The 16,342-nt window shown below is 40.7% G+C and overlaps 1 protein-coding gene across 1 annotated transcript; it reads left to right on the forward strand.

Moving 5' to 3' along the window:
- The first annotated feature begins 2,032 nt into the window (after positions 1–2,032).
- LOC102412691 (regulatory factor X associated protein) lies at positions 2,033–10,750 on the forward strand. Its single transcript, XM_044926890.2, has 4 exons — positions 2,033–2,206; positions 2,271–2,948; positions 6,851–6,958; positions 9,274–10,750. The coding sequence occupies exons 1-4, from the start codon at positions 2,033–2,035 to the stop codon at positions 9,382–9,384; spliced, it is 1,071 nt and encodes a 356-aa protein (XP_044782825.2). The 3' UTR covers positions 9,385–10,750.
- The last annotated feature ends 5,592 nt before the right edge of the window (positions 10,751–16,342 follow it).

Below are 16,342 nucleotides of genomic sequence, written 5' to 3' on the forward strand. Positions count from 1 at the left end.
AGTTTTTAAAATTATTTCACCAACAATAGTGTCACAAATTCAAACAATAAATAAATGCTTGATGTCTGGCTAATACAGCAAAGAAGCTGTGCACATTATTGACCAACAGTGTAGTTCTGACAAGAATGTTGACTGATATTTTTATTTACTTTCAGGAGAAAAGTGAAACAATGAAGATGTATGCCAGAACTTCACTTGTTCTTCACTGAGGTAAGAAGCTTCTTTGCTGAAATCAATCATGACAGTTTTCAAAGAATGAAAGAATATTTTCTCAATTATGGATGGGTGGTATTGACTATATGACAGCCACAGACATGAAACATTTTACCTTTAATCTTCATTAGCATTTTTGCTATCACTTTCTTAAATCTAGAGACAACCAACAATAAATTCAAGCCCTGCTTTGTAGCATTTGACAATTTCCATGGTGTTAATACTTCCACAATGGCTGGTTTCAAGCTACCAACACATCTCTTAAAGCAGAGCTGAGAAGAGATAGGCAGTATCACACCAGTAAACAGTATTTCCACATACAGATACAACCAACATAATTTATCTTATCAGCGTAGCTAAAAGTAAAACAATTATGAAGAGATGAGTTTTGAGTTTTGTGATCTTTGTTTTTAACATAAATTAATTGTAAATTTATGTAATTTAATATATTAAATATATTTATGTAATTTAATGTAACAATTAATAGTATAAAGTATAACAATGAGCTTCCATCCACTGACTCTAACACACAACCAACTGCCCATTTTACCAGCAAGAAAACTGAAGCTCACAGAGATTGTCACTAACTAGCCCTGGTCACACAGGACAGTGCCACCCAGGTTGGTCTATTCCAAACCTTCTTCCTCTCCTTAAAATGTAGCTGGTTTTAGCAACTACTACAGGCATCGACCACTAGCCATCAATACTGGGGCAAGACCCTCCACCACAGCCGGCTTCCATCAACTACCTCTAGTCACATGAAAAGACTAACTTGCTGAAGGCTCAGATGATGGTTAATAATTTTTTTAGAAATAAAATGTTTTTTTTTTTAATTTTTAACGTAGTTAAGACCTACCCACATAGCAACATCCAAACACTTTCCTGTGAACAGATTTATCATTTGTTGGCTAACCATCGCTTTCCTTTCCAATGGGTGGAATGGGAATTCTGACTAGAGAAGGAGGAAGGAAAAAAAGGAGAGAGCACATCTACCTGACAGTTTTGCTCAGGGCCATGGAAGGATCCGATTTGCCTGAGTCCAGATTCAGTGACCAGCAACTGCATAACAACTGGTAGGAATGATAGATCATTGTCTTTCTAACGTTTGCCATTCGATAATCCTATTCACACATTCCCGTCACTATAGTTCGTGAAAACTGTACTGAGGACTTATCTTAGAGGTCTTAGCAAAGGCCACGTGCTGTGCGTCCTCAGTCACCAACGACTCTTTGCGACCCCCTGGACTAGCCCATCAGGCTCCTCTGTTCCCTGGATCTTCCAGGCAAGAATATTGGAGTGGGTTGTCATTTCCTCCTCCAGAGGATCTTCCCAACCCAAGTCTCCTTTGTCTCCTGCATTGGCAGGCGGATTCTTTACCACTGAGCCGCCTGGGAAACCCAAAGACCACGTATTTTAACCAATTTCCAAGAAAGAAAAAGGTTTCAAGAGTAAACCATTTAGTTCTCCACAGAAATACATCCCGGCCCGGGTCTGGTTCACTCCTTCTCCGTGGTACCATTTTCACATCGGCCGCCTCTGCCTTCACTGACTGCTATCTAGTGGGGCCTGGTCGTGACACGGCCACTGCTCAGCCTATCATCTCCCATTCCTGTCAGAGTGGGGTGAAATATTATAATGCAGTCCTGATGCCGCATAAGAAGGCTCATGAACAATGTGAATTTACACTGTGTAGTTTCAGTAAAAAAAAAAAAAGTGCTTCGAAACATTTAGGCAGAGTCAGTTCCAGTCAAAAAGCGCCGCCAGGCCCAGCTCCTCAAAACCTCAAGGGCAGGCAGCACCAGACGCGGGACCGACCGCGATGCAGCAATCTCCCGCCACCGCGAATCGCACATGCGCAGTCAGCCCCTCGGGCGGCCGCTCAGCCCCACCCCTCAGAGACGCCGGGTTCCCTGAAGCCACGGAGCGTAGAGACGCTCACGCGCCGGCGGCAGACGCGCAGGCGCAGTGGGGCGCTGGTGCGGAGCCCTCTCGGGTTTTTCTCGTGGTCCAGGGAAGCTGGTTTGCTAGGTGCAGTTGGGCCCGGCAGGTGCTGAAAGGCCGGGCTCGTGGATCCCCAACACCTAAGTCTCAGCAGCACGGAGGTGCAGGGTGTCACCGAAGGCGCGGGGCCGGGCGCCGCCAGCGGCGCGCTCCGCCCCGGAGCCCCCGCCCCTGCCCCGGGCCAGGCCCTGGCTCCAGCCCCCGTCCCGGGCGCCTCGGCCTCGCAGTTCGCGCTGCTGGTGATGCACCCCTGTGGAGGGCAGGACGAAGCCGCGGCCGAGGGCGTCCTGCGGCCGGCTCCGGCCCTGGTGGGCAGCGGCGGGCCCGGCAAGCCCGTTCGGTACCTGTGCGAGGTGGCGGGGGATGGCGAGGAGGAGGCGGGGGAGGACGAGGCCGACCTGCTGGACACCTCGGACCCCCCGGGAGGAGGCGAGAGCACAGCCAGTTTGGAGGATCTGGAGGACGAGGAGACCCACTCGGGGGGCGAGGGCGGCGGCGGGGGAGCCCGGAGACGGGGCAGCGGTGGTGGCGGCGGCGGCGGCCTGAGCAAGACATGCACGTACGAGGGCTGCAGCGAGACCACGAGCCAGGTGGCCAAGCAGCGCAAACCGTGGATGTGCAAGAAACACCGCAACAAGATGTACAAGGACAAGTACAAGAAGAAGAAAAGCGACCAGGCCCTGAACTGTGGTGGGGCCGCCGCGGCTGGCAGCTCAGGAAACGTCAAACTGGAGGTATGGCCTGGGTCTGGGGGAGTGGGAGGTGGAAAAAGAGACCCAACTCCTGCCGCAGACCGCAGCTCCAGCGCCTGCCCACCGGCTCCCGAAGGGGCTGGGTTTCGGTGGCTGGACTTGTGACTGAAAGTTAGCGAGTGCTTGCCCTCAAAAAGTTTATGCAGACGTAGGCAAGCCTGAACAGTTTTGGTACACCCTTGTAGAGATGAGTAAATCTCGATGAAAATGGTGTGACATGGTAGCAAAGCTGTAATTTCAAAGATCTGGGATATGGGCTGGAAGGGCAGGTAGTAAATTGAGCTGATTTATCACTGGAGGAGCAGGCAAAGAGCATTAGGAACCCAACTGAAATCGGTCCTTTAGAGAAGGTAATCTCTTTCTTTTTTCACTACCCTATTCTCAGTATCCTTTTCTTGAGTATACCTAATCTTAGTACCCTGTTCTCAGCACCTTTCCACTAGCTAAAGTGGAAAAAAGAGTACTTTGGTTAGTATTCTTTGTGTTATATTCTTAATCTTATCTCAGTACTCTGTTCTTATTAATAGTGTTTAGTTCTGTTCTCAGTGCCTTTCTCTCAGTTAACTTTATTTTTAATACTCCAATTCTCAGTAAATAAGCATCTCTCTTATTCAAGAATGAAAATAAGGGTAGTCGTTTGACCCTCTGTTTGTTCCAAAGGTACTCATTCACTTCAGAATTCTTTACAGACTGAGAAGATGATACACTTGTTTTCAGGAAGAAATGTTTTACCTGTAACCACTTTCTTTTTCTTTCTTTCTTTTTTAATTGTCAAGCATTTACACCTACAGTTTGAGGAAAATAATAAAAGTCAAGTAGATACCTGAATTAGAATCTCTCCCTCCAACCCCTACAAAAAGAAACTTTAATTTTTTCCTATTCTGAAATAACTTGCATGATTTCTTAGGAAAGAGAATTGCTATACTCAACAAATAATAGCCATTTACTTAAAGGACACTATCAGTTTGAAGAATCAGGAGCTCTAAGTCTTTGTTAAACTGAGTGGAAAGAAAAGAACTAACGGAAACAGTCAGGATACAATAAGGGCCAACTATAAGTGCTGCTTTCTTTAGTAGTGGAGAGGATAGATCACTGTAGGCTGAGATATTCTAGAAAAGCTTTGCAGAGAAAATACAACTCAGTATAAGCTAGAAAGGATGGCTAATAGTTTGTGTTTGAAATATGCCAGGCACAGTGCTCAGCTATAAATGGAGTCTCCCCCTTCAGCAGTGAGATAGATACTTCACTTTCCATAAGTGGAAGCTGAGGCAAAGAGAGGTTAAGTAACTTGGCCCAGATCATGCAGCCAGCAAGTACTCAAACCCAAGCAGTGGTTCTAGAACCTTCAGTCTTATCCCCACACTATCCTGCTTCCCTAGAATTTTGGTGGTAAAAAGAAAGAGAAGCACGTCTTAGTAAAGGAAGGAGAAGTGGGAATACAGGAGCTACTTTTCAGAAGACTAAAGTGGAGTATCTGTGTGGAAAATTCACAAAAGATAAATTTGGAAAGAGTTTGAAGCCAGTTTTTGTATGATACTGAATGCCAGGCATTGGGATTTGAATTTGGAGGCTTCAAAAGAAAGTTCCTAGTTAGGCAGTAACAAGGGCTCCTATTGTAATGGTCTGGGTTAAAGTCAAGGGCCTCTAGATTTAGAGATTTTTAGGAGATAGCTATAGAAGGACTGGTAGGTGGTGACGGGGTGTGCTGCCATAATATGAGCAGCAAGATTAGAAATTAAGGTATTTAAAAATCAGTATTCCTTAAAAAAAAAAAAAAGAAATCAGTATTTCTGACACAAATCAAGGTTAAATGAGGAACAGATGTATATAATGTTTAGTCCATGTATCTAAAAATGGTGCTGTGTGAGTGACACAGAAAGGAACCAGGGATGAAAGCAGTGACCTGTGGGATTGATCATTATCATAAAATGTCTAAGAAGGCTATCATTTGGAAGAAGCAGTAGAGTTATTTTGCATAGTTCTGAAGTAACCAGGGCTCAGGTGAGTCACAAGGGTTATGTGTTTCAGCCCAACCTAAGGAAATGACACCTAAACGTTAGTTACTCAAAACCAAATCAGTTCAGTCGCTCAGTCGTGTCTGACTCGGCGACCCCATGGACTGCAGCACACCAGGCCTCCCTGTCCATCACCAAATTCTGGAATTTACTCAGACTTATTGTCCTTTGAGTCGGTGATGCCATCCAACCATCTCATCCTCTGTCGTTCCCTTCTCCTCCCGCCTTCAGTCTTTCCCAGCATCAGGGTCTTTTCCAATAGTCAGTTCTTCGCATCAGGTGGCCAAAGTATTGGAGTTTCAGCTTCAGCATCAGTCCTTCCAATGAATATTCAGGATGGGTAGCCTCAAAAGTTGGTAACTCCTTAGATCAAAAAGTGTTGAAGATTTCTGTAATTCCAGCACTTGCAGAAGTTAGGACTGGATGACTGAAGGTTATTTTCACTACAAGCTTCTATGATTTTGTGTTACTAACATTCTGAATGTATTAATGCACAGTGATGTGTATGAGGTGGTGAGAATACGGAAACTCCACTGTCAATTTCAGCATCCCATTTCTAGTGCACATAAGAATCAATCAGTCCCATAAGTAGTTAATCTTGTGGGGAGAGAGAAAGAAATTATTTTTGTTTTCTCTGAGTAGTAGAGTCTTCTTTTTACAGGTGTGTGTGTGTGTGTTTGTGAGGCTTAACATGTTTAGGAATTGAATATTTTTTTAACATTAAATTGATAAACTTCTCATAGTGAAAGAGATGAGGTGAATATTCTAATAGATAACTCAGAAACCAGTAGAAAGAAAGTCAAAGGATTTCCCTGATGGTGCAGTCGTTAAGACTCTGCACTTCCAATGCAGGGAGCATGGATTTGATTCCTGTCTGGGGAACTAAGATCCCACATGGCATGGCCAAAAATAAATAAAATAAAATTGGAAACGTTTTAAAAAAAAAGATCAAGAGAAAAAAACAGCTTAACATCTAAATAATCTTTAGATGAAGAGCAGAATAAGAGTAAATTTATACAAGGCATGGCTTATGTGACTTTATATTTGTCAGAATTTTTGTATATAGTCAGCATTTTATAAGAGTCAGGATGTTTCAGTAAACTTAGCATTTTATTGGCCAGGAAAATTGTAAGTATTGAAGATCCTACCAGGTAACTGGGGGAACATAGTTGGTAGTAAGTGCTGCTGATTTTGAGAAGGATGCCTCAGGGTATGGTGTGATTTCAGGGCTACCTGTTTTGTCTATACCAGTGGCAAGAGATTACTTACACCAGTGCTTCCCAGTCTTTTCAAAGCCAATTTGTCATTTTTCTCCTGGTGACTTCCAAATTTTGAAATCTTTGTTTATCAATTGCTTTTCTTTAAGTAATATTTTACCGCCTACTCCATTTTTTGGTTGGTGGTGTTTGTTGTTTTGTTGGGCAAAAAAAGCAGTGAAGAGTGTTTCATTAGCACTATATAAATGGCCTTTGAGTTCACATATTCCATCCAAAGGCAGGCAGACAATTTGACCTGGATAGCTTTATCTGAAGACAGTGTTCCGTTTCCACTTGGCATTGTTTTGTAATGTTGAAAATCACTCACAGCTATTAAAATAGGTCCCTTTCCTCTACCCCTGCCCCTCCGTTGATTTTTGAGAACTTCTGGAGACTGAAGATCCCAGGTTGGAAATGCTGGAGGGTGAGGGAGTGAGGCGTGTTATATAAAATTAAATGTCAACACTTTGCCTAGTGACTTAAAGAGGGACTTTCCCAAAGGCTCCCAGGAACTGGGCAATAAGGAAGAGAAGCAAAGCATCATTGAAATGCCTGTAATCATGGATTATCATATCAACTCTTAATCCTATTTGCATTTTGTCTTTTATTGCAGGAAAGTGCAGACAACATACTCTCCATTGTAAAACAAAAAACGGGATCTTTTGGAGATCGACCTGCAAGACCTACTCTTTTAGAACAAGTGTTAAATCAAAAAAGACTGGTAAATATCTGTTTGTACAGTAGTTCCAAACCTGACACATTTGTTTGTTATAAATGGAACTGTTCAACTTTTGAGATTTTTAACTGGTTATCACAGTTATAACTGTGCCTCTGCCAGTATACATTGGAATCTCATAAAGACAAAATTACAGAGAAAATATAATTTCAGTTCAGTTCAGTCGCTCAGTCGTGTCCAACTCTTTGCAACCCCATGAATTGCAGCACGCCAGGCCTTCCTGTCCATCACCAACTCCCGGAGTCCACCCAAACCTGTGTCCATCGAGTCGGTGATGCCATCCAGCCATCTCATCCTTTGTCGTCCCCTTCTCCTCCTGCCCTCAGTCTTTCCCAGCATCAGGGTCTTTTCACATGATTCAGCTCTTCTCATCACGTGGCCAAAGTATTGGAGTTTCAGCTTCAACATCAGTCTTTTCCAGTGAACACCCAGGACTGATCTGCTTTAGGATGGACTGGTTGGATCTCCTTGGAGTCCATGGGACTCTCAAGAGTCTTCTCCAACACCACAGTTCAAAAGCATCAATTCTTCAGCACTCAGCCGTCTTTATAGTCCAATTCTCATATCCATACATGACTTTTAGCTACATAAAAATGAATACTGTAGTAAAAAAATGGCAGCATAAAAATAAAAATGCAAACTTGAAAGTAACAGGGAAAAGAGTTGCAATAAATATATAAAAGATGATGTTTGATAAGGTTGACATTTTTCTCATACAGATTGATGAAAAATTTTGCCCTCAATACATTGCAAAAAAAATATAAATGGAAAAAAGCAGAAATGCTTCCCTTATATGATATGGAAATGTATTTCATATCAGTAAAAAAATCACATAATAAACAGTTCAATAAGTGAAAATTATTTAAATGATAAAACACAGTGATGTTGAGGACTCCCATGAAAGGGACTCGTATTCTGATGGCATCTTACATTAGTACAACACTAATATAATATTTATTATAATATTAATAAAAGAAAGCAGTTGGACAGTCTGTATCAAGAGTCCTTAAAATGGTCATTCCTTCACTCAGAAATCATTTTACTCTAAAGACATACGCAGGAAATGAACCTAAATATAGATAAAGTTAAGCATAAGGACATTCCCAGAAATGTATTTATCACAAATAGTAAAATAGTAATTTAAACAACTTCATTGTTCAGTAGCCTCATAACAGCTAAGTAGACTGTTGTACATTTACTTAATAAAGGTTGGGCAGTCTTTACGAGAGTTGAACACGACTGAAGTGACTTAGTGGGCATGCATGCATTGGAGAAGGAAATGGCAACCCACTCCAGTATTGCCTGGAGAATCCCAGGGACAGAGGAGCCTGGTGGGCTGCCATCTATGGGGTCGCACAGAGTCAGACAGGACTGAAGCGACTTAGCAGCAGCAGTCTTTACGGATAAATTTTAAACAAAAGCATTTAATAAATAGGAAATATACTATGCTGTAATGTTAAATTTTAAAATCAGTATTTAATGATGGTACTTCCATCTTATTTGGTTTATCTTGTTCAGTATATTCAGTTCAGTTCCTGGCGTGTTGTGATTCATGGGGTCGCAAAGAGTTCAGTATATTAGGCTCAAGGTTTTTCTTCCTTATCAATTTATATAAATACTTTAATAAAAACAGTCTTATATTTGTCTTGTGAGTATAACTATATTTAAAAATGGTCAGTGTATAAAACTTATGAGTTCTTCTAGAGCAGTTGTATTTCTTTTCTGAACTTTTAGTAGTGTGCTAATATTAGTTTTATTATACATGTATACCTATATTTACACACACACACCTATACACACAATCATACATCATTTTTAATTTCTTCCAAATTACTTAGTGAGCTAGCGGGAGGAACTTGAGCTCCAGTACTTGTCAAAAATGTATATGTTTCTAAACTGGAATTTTAACTGCCATGTTTACATGGGGTATCTTTTCATTTCCTTTTTTTTTTTTCCCTTGCTGTAATCTTGGGCCAGCGCTCTTCTTGGCTCTTAGGTTTCATAAAGATATGCTGGCATATCATAAAAGCATTTCCTTTGTGTGCAAAGTCACCAATAAAATCAGGCTTCCCACATGAGTTTTAGATTTTAGTATTTGATGCATGATACCAGATTTTATCATTATTAGTTTGAAGTTTAACTTCAGTACATCAAATGAAGAAATGAATTCAGTTCAGGAATTTTTTTTGTAAGTATATTGTATCGGGTATAAGGATATAGCAGAGTAATTTTACAGCATGAATACAATCTCATAAGAATACTGCTATTAATAAACATATTTTCTCTTTCTCCTTTTTAAGTCATTACTAAGAAGTCCAGAAGTGGTGCAGTTTTTACAGAAACAGCAGCAGCTATTAAATCAGCAAGTTTTGGAACAAAGACAACAGCAGTTTCCAGGAACATCGGTGTGAGGAAATTTATTAAGAAGATCTACACGTTTTTTATCTTATTGTAGTAGACAGACGGACATATTTTTATACTACAGATAAATGGGGTAAGACATGCCAGCAGATGGTAAACAGTCATTTTCCTGTGAATGTATGTGTGCATTTGGAGACAAATAAGCATTGCACATTGTGCGTCTAGTCCTTTCAGATCACCGTGGATTTGAGGAAATCAGCTTATCTTTCCAGGGTAGTATTTAAATACAAGGTTTTTTTTTAAAAAAAACTAAGTGTTTCTCTTCAGTCATTGTTACTGAAGGTAATACAGCAGTTGCTTTCTGTGGAAGTCACGAAGTTAATAGATATTAATCTTGGATCATCTAACTCAGTGGTTCTCATCAAGGGGCAATCCATGGCAGTACAAGGGCCAGCCAGCCACCCAGTTGGAAATGGATGGGTATGTTTTGTCACAGTGACCTTGAAAACTTGCTCTTTTTTAGTGAGTGGGCCAGGAATGCTAAGTGTCTGGAATGGTCCCCCACAGTTCAGAATTATCTTACACTCGGTGCCAATAACCCTCCTCTTAAGAAACACTGAGAGCTATTTGTGTTGATAAAATGTAGTTAGGGCACCTGGAGTTGGGTTCTCATAATAACCTTTTCTTTCTGGTTAAGACTGGAGCTGTCAAGGTGGTAAGCATATTTTTTATGTGTAAAGAAAGGGATCATTATTAAATATCTGAGAGAGTAGGATGTGCACCTCTTCTCAAAGATGTGCTGGTAAAACCCAGGAGGGATTAACTGAGTACCCTGGAATGAGTGCGCCTCCTAGAGTCGGCCTCTGTGCTTCTATCAGTGTTCTCTTTTAAAGCAAACAACTCTTGTGTACTGAATTTGTGAACAGTACAAACGTATGTTCTCTTACCAGTGTCAGAACAAAACTACTTTTTTATACTCATTTCTTTTTCAAAAAGAGATCCCCAAAATAACACTCCAGCATTTTTGTAAGAAGATCGTATTATTCCTAGATAATGTTCAGAGAGTGATGGGCAATCTGGATAGATACTTTTTTCTTGTATTTTCTCCTAGTAAAGCTTTTAAAAGGCAAAGTTTACCAATAAGAGTGCCAAATCAAATGTCAAGAAAGTATTTCCAGTGTTAGAATAATAAGTGCATGGGCCTGAAAGTTAAAACTGTGCAGAAAGTTGTTACAGTCTCTTGAGTTTTAAGCTATGAAATATATATCAAGTTGAATTTAGTCATGGATGTTCTAAGATGTCCTTAAGGAGAGAAGGAATCTTTTTGTTGACTTTTTATATCTGTTTTTATACCTGCATATCTGTGCAGAAATACTTTTACCAGAATTACTCATTAAAGTCATTATCGACCTTTGAGTTGTCTGATTCACTAATTCTCTTCTTCAGTTGCTCTACACCAGACGCAGAGGAATCCATTTACATTTGTTGTCCACTGTTAGCTTGTTTTCTTAATTGTGGAGCTGGGAGCTTTTTTTTTTAATCCCTAGAGTATAAGTTAACGTCTAGTTAAAAAGCAGCTTATCCTTCTTCAAGTGAAACAGGATGAGGAAATTAGAAAGTAATAGGTCAGTAAAAGCTGAAGGAACTTAAAATATATTAAAAGAAAGGAACTTAATGTATAAAAAACAATAAGGTTTTTACTTATTTGGGGTAGGTTTATTGCAGTTTGCCCCCAACTTTGTTTTACCCCTCCATGTATGTGTTACTTTTGTAACGTGGCTTCACTGTTCCTCCCACTGAGGGGTTGAGCTTATTTATCCTTTAAATCTGGAGAACTGGCCTTGTGTGTGTATCCTTGGATGGCCTCAAGGAGCAGAGACACCATCCTAGCCTGGGACCCCCTGTTTTGGACTACTGTGTGAGAGGCAGTAGATCTTGTATTTCTTGTATCTGCCATGGTTATTCAGGTGTTCTGTGACATCCAGCCAAACCAATATCCTCAATAATATTAGTATTATCCTCAGTAATACTGTATGTAAGAGGGTTGATGAGCAGCATTGAAGATTTGGTCTGGAAACCAGGAACCAATAATGGCAATCTGCAATCAGGTGACAGTTTACAGGGCTCCAACAGACATAGAGGAAGAAAGATAAATTGCAAGCTTGAGCTCAGATTCCTTTAGTGGAAGAAGTGGAGGAAGTTAGGTTGCTTTTGTGAGAGTACTCAGTTATAGAAGCTAGAGTTCTTGCTGAACAGAGAAGAAATGAGGCCAACAGGAAGTGGAGTTTACTATGACATTGCAGAGCAAGTGTAGGAAGAATCCGAGAGCACGAGGTACTTCATCTAGGAAACTAGCAGTACTCGTTACAATGAGTTAGCAACTGCCCCAGTCTTTATAACACTCTGTAACAGTGAGTATATCAATAACTCAAGCTGCTTTATGCCTTGGTTTTAAGACCATTCCCAGACTTCCACTTGAAGAGTGGGATTTGGAGGGATTGAATAAACAAGCCTGTAGGATTTAGTGGCAAGTAAATAACTCAGGGATGGCTCTCAACTCAGGGAGAAACCCAGAGGGATTTGCTTCAGCTCATCAACCAGCAGCTCTAGTGCACCGCCAGAACTTGTTGAAAAGCAATCAAAAAAGGAAAGGGAAAGAAAGAAAACGATGAAACAGATGCTTTGCATCAGAAGTAGTTAATCCAGCCAAATGGTCTTCAAAAGAGGTGTCCATCAAAGATTGTATTAATCAAAAATTGTGAGGGGACTACAGTTAGTTTTGAATAGGCAAATACAAAAGATCATAAATAATGTTACCAAATTATATGTAAATGTATAATTATATGCTCATGCAAGCTCATATGCAAAATTGGAAGTAGTAAAGGAAAATTGGGTCACTGGTGTCATGGGGTAGAAGAATGGGGTGTTCAGTGGTTGGGAGATCTTTTATCAAAAGAATCCTTTGAACGCTTAAATTTTTACCACACATAGATGACTCTTTCCAAAGTGTTTTTGTTATTACAAACTGAAGTCCTATTACAAATTGAAAACAGTAGATAGGCTATGGTTTTTTCTTGGCTTTGTAGTTCAGTTTATAGAAAGTAATACATTTTTACTGCCGAATCTGTATTTCTGAATATGTAGCACTTATTTATTGTGAGAGTCCCCTCTGAGAGTTTCTTACCATCCATGTGAGATCTTAGTTTCCTGATCAGGGATTGAACTCTGGCCCCCTGCGTTGGGAGCATGGAGGCTTACCCAGGGAAGTCCCTGGGAGAATTTCTTTTCCTTGCATTTCTACCAGCAGTAGGAATTGCTGGTTTGTTTTTTTTTTTTAAACCTCTTGCCTTTCTGATAGCTATATTACTGCTGCCTGTTGCATTTACTAGCATTTCCATGAATCCTGGTAAATTTGAGAACCTTTTCCTATGCTTGTTGGCTACTTAGATTTGGCTCTTCTCTCCATTAGCTAGTCCTGTCTTTTGTCTATTTTTTCCATTAGCCTCCTTTTTTCCTAAAATGTGCAAAAAGTCTGGTGACTGTTACGAAAATGAACCCTATGTCATTTTTCTTTTTTTCATGTCTAACATTGGTTTATTTACCTTTTTATGGTATCTCTTGCCCATGTAGGCTTTCAAGTTTTGAATATTTGGACATATCTGACACTTCTTTTATGGCTTTTGGTTTAAAAGGTCTCAATTTGGGATCTTTGACGTGATTATTGATTTAAAACTTCTTCTTTTTCTAGAATTAGAAAATACAATTACTACAGCTATTGGCAGGTAGTCTTGATTTCCTTTGTGTAACTAATCGACATGGAAATTTTAGTATTCCTATCATCATTACCCCCTGAGTTTCTAACTTTATGTAGCTATGAAAATGAGTATTGTAATGATGATTACAGATGCTGTTGAATGGTGCATGCATGAGACCTGCATTCAGATAGTCTAGCTTATGATTTAGAGATGGGCTGAACTCTCATTTATTGAGCAGACTTGTTTCACTGTAGAAAAAAAATATTATTAAAATACTAATTAAAATGCTTTTACTGAGTTTAAACTGAATATTTTCAAAACTTTTTAGTGAAAATACTTGACATGTTTAATAATTAGGTGAGTTGATCTCATCTTCTAATCAGGACATTGGCTGCTTTTCCCTGTTCTCCTTATGATATATTGCTCCACCCTCCAAATAATCATTTGTATTATTTTAATGCAGCAAAGGTAAGCTTTTATTATTATAAACTGCAGCAAATTAAATGATGCTTTCTATTCATAGCTTTACCCTAGTGATATAGAAATGCATGCAGCCTTTGTTACAATGTAGTCATTGAGCACAGATACTGATTTTCATTAGCTGTTTGTAGTTTGGGCTTAAAAGGGCCCAAGAGTATATGCAGCAGGAAAGCAAAATCAGAGAGCTAAGGAAAACAAGCATAAAAGAAGTAACAACTAGTGAGATTTTCTGTCTGTTTTCCTCTCTTATAATTGCAGTCTGGGTCGTTTACTGTCTTTGGTTGGAGACCACTGTCCACTGTTAAGATTTTATGGTGGTTGCCTTTGAAAATCGAGTAAGGAGCAGGATATATTAACATCAGATATTTGCACAAAATTACATTACTGTTTATTGAGGTAATATAATTATATTAAGTAAAATACACATAGGTGTACTTCACCATCATGTTGATTAGGATCATCTCTGTGGGTGGCAGGTGAGGGTAATTGTGACAGCATTATTTTCTTTCAGAAAATGAGTCTTAGAGAAAGCCATATTTTTCTAAGATCACCCAAAGTTGTCTGCCGGTATGGAAGCTCCATGTCGTACTCAGGGACCCTGTTTCCATGCTCCTGTGATGCTTGCAGAGCTGGCCTTTCCTTTCTAAAAGACCCTTCAGGGCTCTGACACCCTGCTTTTTGTGCCAGTGAGTGGACCCTCCTGGGGTCAGGGGTCTGCCAATGTGAGAAAAGCCAAGCCTCCCTCCCTTGTCCAGGTACCTTTCTCTCTTCATGCCCAGATGCCACGTGGCCATGTTTCCTGTGTCTCTTCTTTTTCCTATTCACCCTTTAGCACCAGCAACCATCAGAATTGCCCTTTGCTCCCTAGTCGCAGACATTCACTACCTTTAAATGGTGTATAAAGTCCATCTAAGACCTTGAACATTTCCTGCTTTGTTAGCAATTGGAAAATGACCACGGCCCCTGCCCAGGCCAGGCACTGCCTATTCTGAAGGCCAATGAGAATTTAAAACTGAAACTCACTGAGTAACTCACAGGTACCCAGTTTGGAGAGGAGGGCTGGGTGTTTTGGGGCCAGCAGAGCACTGGGCTCTAGCCTCTTCTCCAGCCACAAGATGAAGCCTGGGATCACCGTGGTGCTCCCCACCACATGAGTCCTCAGAGGCCAGTGCTGCCTAACTGCCTGCACTGTGCCCTCACTGGACAATGCCAGGGCTCACCTCTGGCGTTAGTAACAGGAGCCAGGAATTGAATGCTTAACCTCTAGCAACCAAACTGGCAAGCCTTCCCACAGAGCCTGAAAAAGAGGAGTATTTTGAACACAGATCTCTTAAACAGCTGTTGCACTGGCAGAGCAGATGGAGCCAGGGTAGTGTTCAGAACCAAAATAGCAATTGTATCACAAATTACAGGTGCTTCCAAACAGGCTTACCTGCACTTTGTGACAAGCCGCCGCTCCTCCCACCTGAGGGTTCAGGACGAACCAGAGACAGAGCTGCATGAGCTTTCCGCTCGTTCATGGCGACTGTGTCAGTTATCGAGCACACCACCCCGAAGCATAGTGGCTCACAATAATCACCTCCCCTGCAATAGTGTTAAGGGTTAGCTGAGCTTACCAGAGGTCAGGCTCAAGGGTGTCTCCTTGAGGAGGGATTCAGATGAGGGCACAGCTGTGGTTGGTAACATTCGAGACGCTTTATCCTCAGGTCTCAGCGAAGTGGGGGCCCACTCCAGGCCAGATCCAACCCACAGTTCGTTTCTGTACTGCCACAGGCTAAGAATAGCTTTTACATTTTTAAATGGTTGGAAAACCAAAAGAAAAATCATCTCATGACATGTGAAAATTACATGAAATTCAGATTTCGACATCTGTAAGATTTCACTGGCACAGAGCCACCCCTGGCCACATACATAGTTTATGGTGGCTTTTGCACTGTGGTGGCAGAATTGTGTAGTTACAAGCGGAAAATTTTTACTGTCTGGCCCTGGATGGAAAAGTCTTCTGACCCCTACTCCTAAGCATCTCTCTACAGACAACTTCATTAACCATCAGTGGGTTATTTTGAGAATGTTTAGTTTTTTTCTTTCTAAATGATGAGGCCAGAGAGAATCCAGCCTGTCACTTGCAGGCATTATCTCCAAATAATGTACTGCGTGCAGGTGTGAGTAATTTGGGGCTTAAAACCACCATGAATATAATTTTCAGTATATTTACTCCATCTTAACATCATCTTTCAGATTACTGGAGTAAATCTGAGGCCACAGTTAACATTTTTATCACATGTATGCAAATAATAGAACCATCTATGATGATCATACAGAGATAAACGTTCAGAAGTGTTATCTTCTTTATATGCCGTGTTGACTTATTCTATGAGAATTCTTCTGCTTCTTTACTCAAATTCACATTCTGAAAATAAATGCTTAGAATAGAAATGATTTTAAGTTTTAACTGTCAAAGCTGCCTTTCCTTGCTACTACTGTACAGCTGAGTATTTGCAAACTAAGTCATAAGCATGCTTCTCTCTTCCCCACCAGCTGCAGCATGGTCACCAGACATGCAGTTGGAAGCTTGCGATTATTTTTATTTTGGGAAGAAATTAAATAATTGCTGATTTTAAAAAAGGAATCGGAAACAAATACCATTTCTGCCTTCATAATGGGAACCCCAAATGCCTTTCTAAACAAACAGCTGGAAAATGCTGAACACAGATAGAATCCTTGTCTTTAAAAAGTTCCCAGCCTTGTAGAGATGGATGGACAAGAAGACATT

Source organism: Bubalus bubalis, chromosome 13 (genome assembly GCF_019923935.1).
Source record: "Bubalus bubalis isolate 160015118507 breed Murrah chromosome 13, NDDB_SH_1, whole genome shotgun sequence".
Taxonomy (NCBI): Eukaryota; Metazoa; Chordata; class Mammalia; order Artiodactyla; family Bovidae; genus Bubalus; species Bubalus bubalis.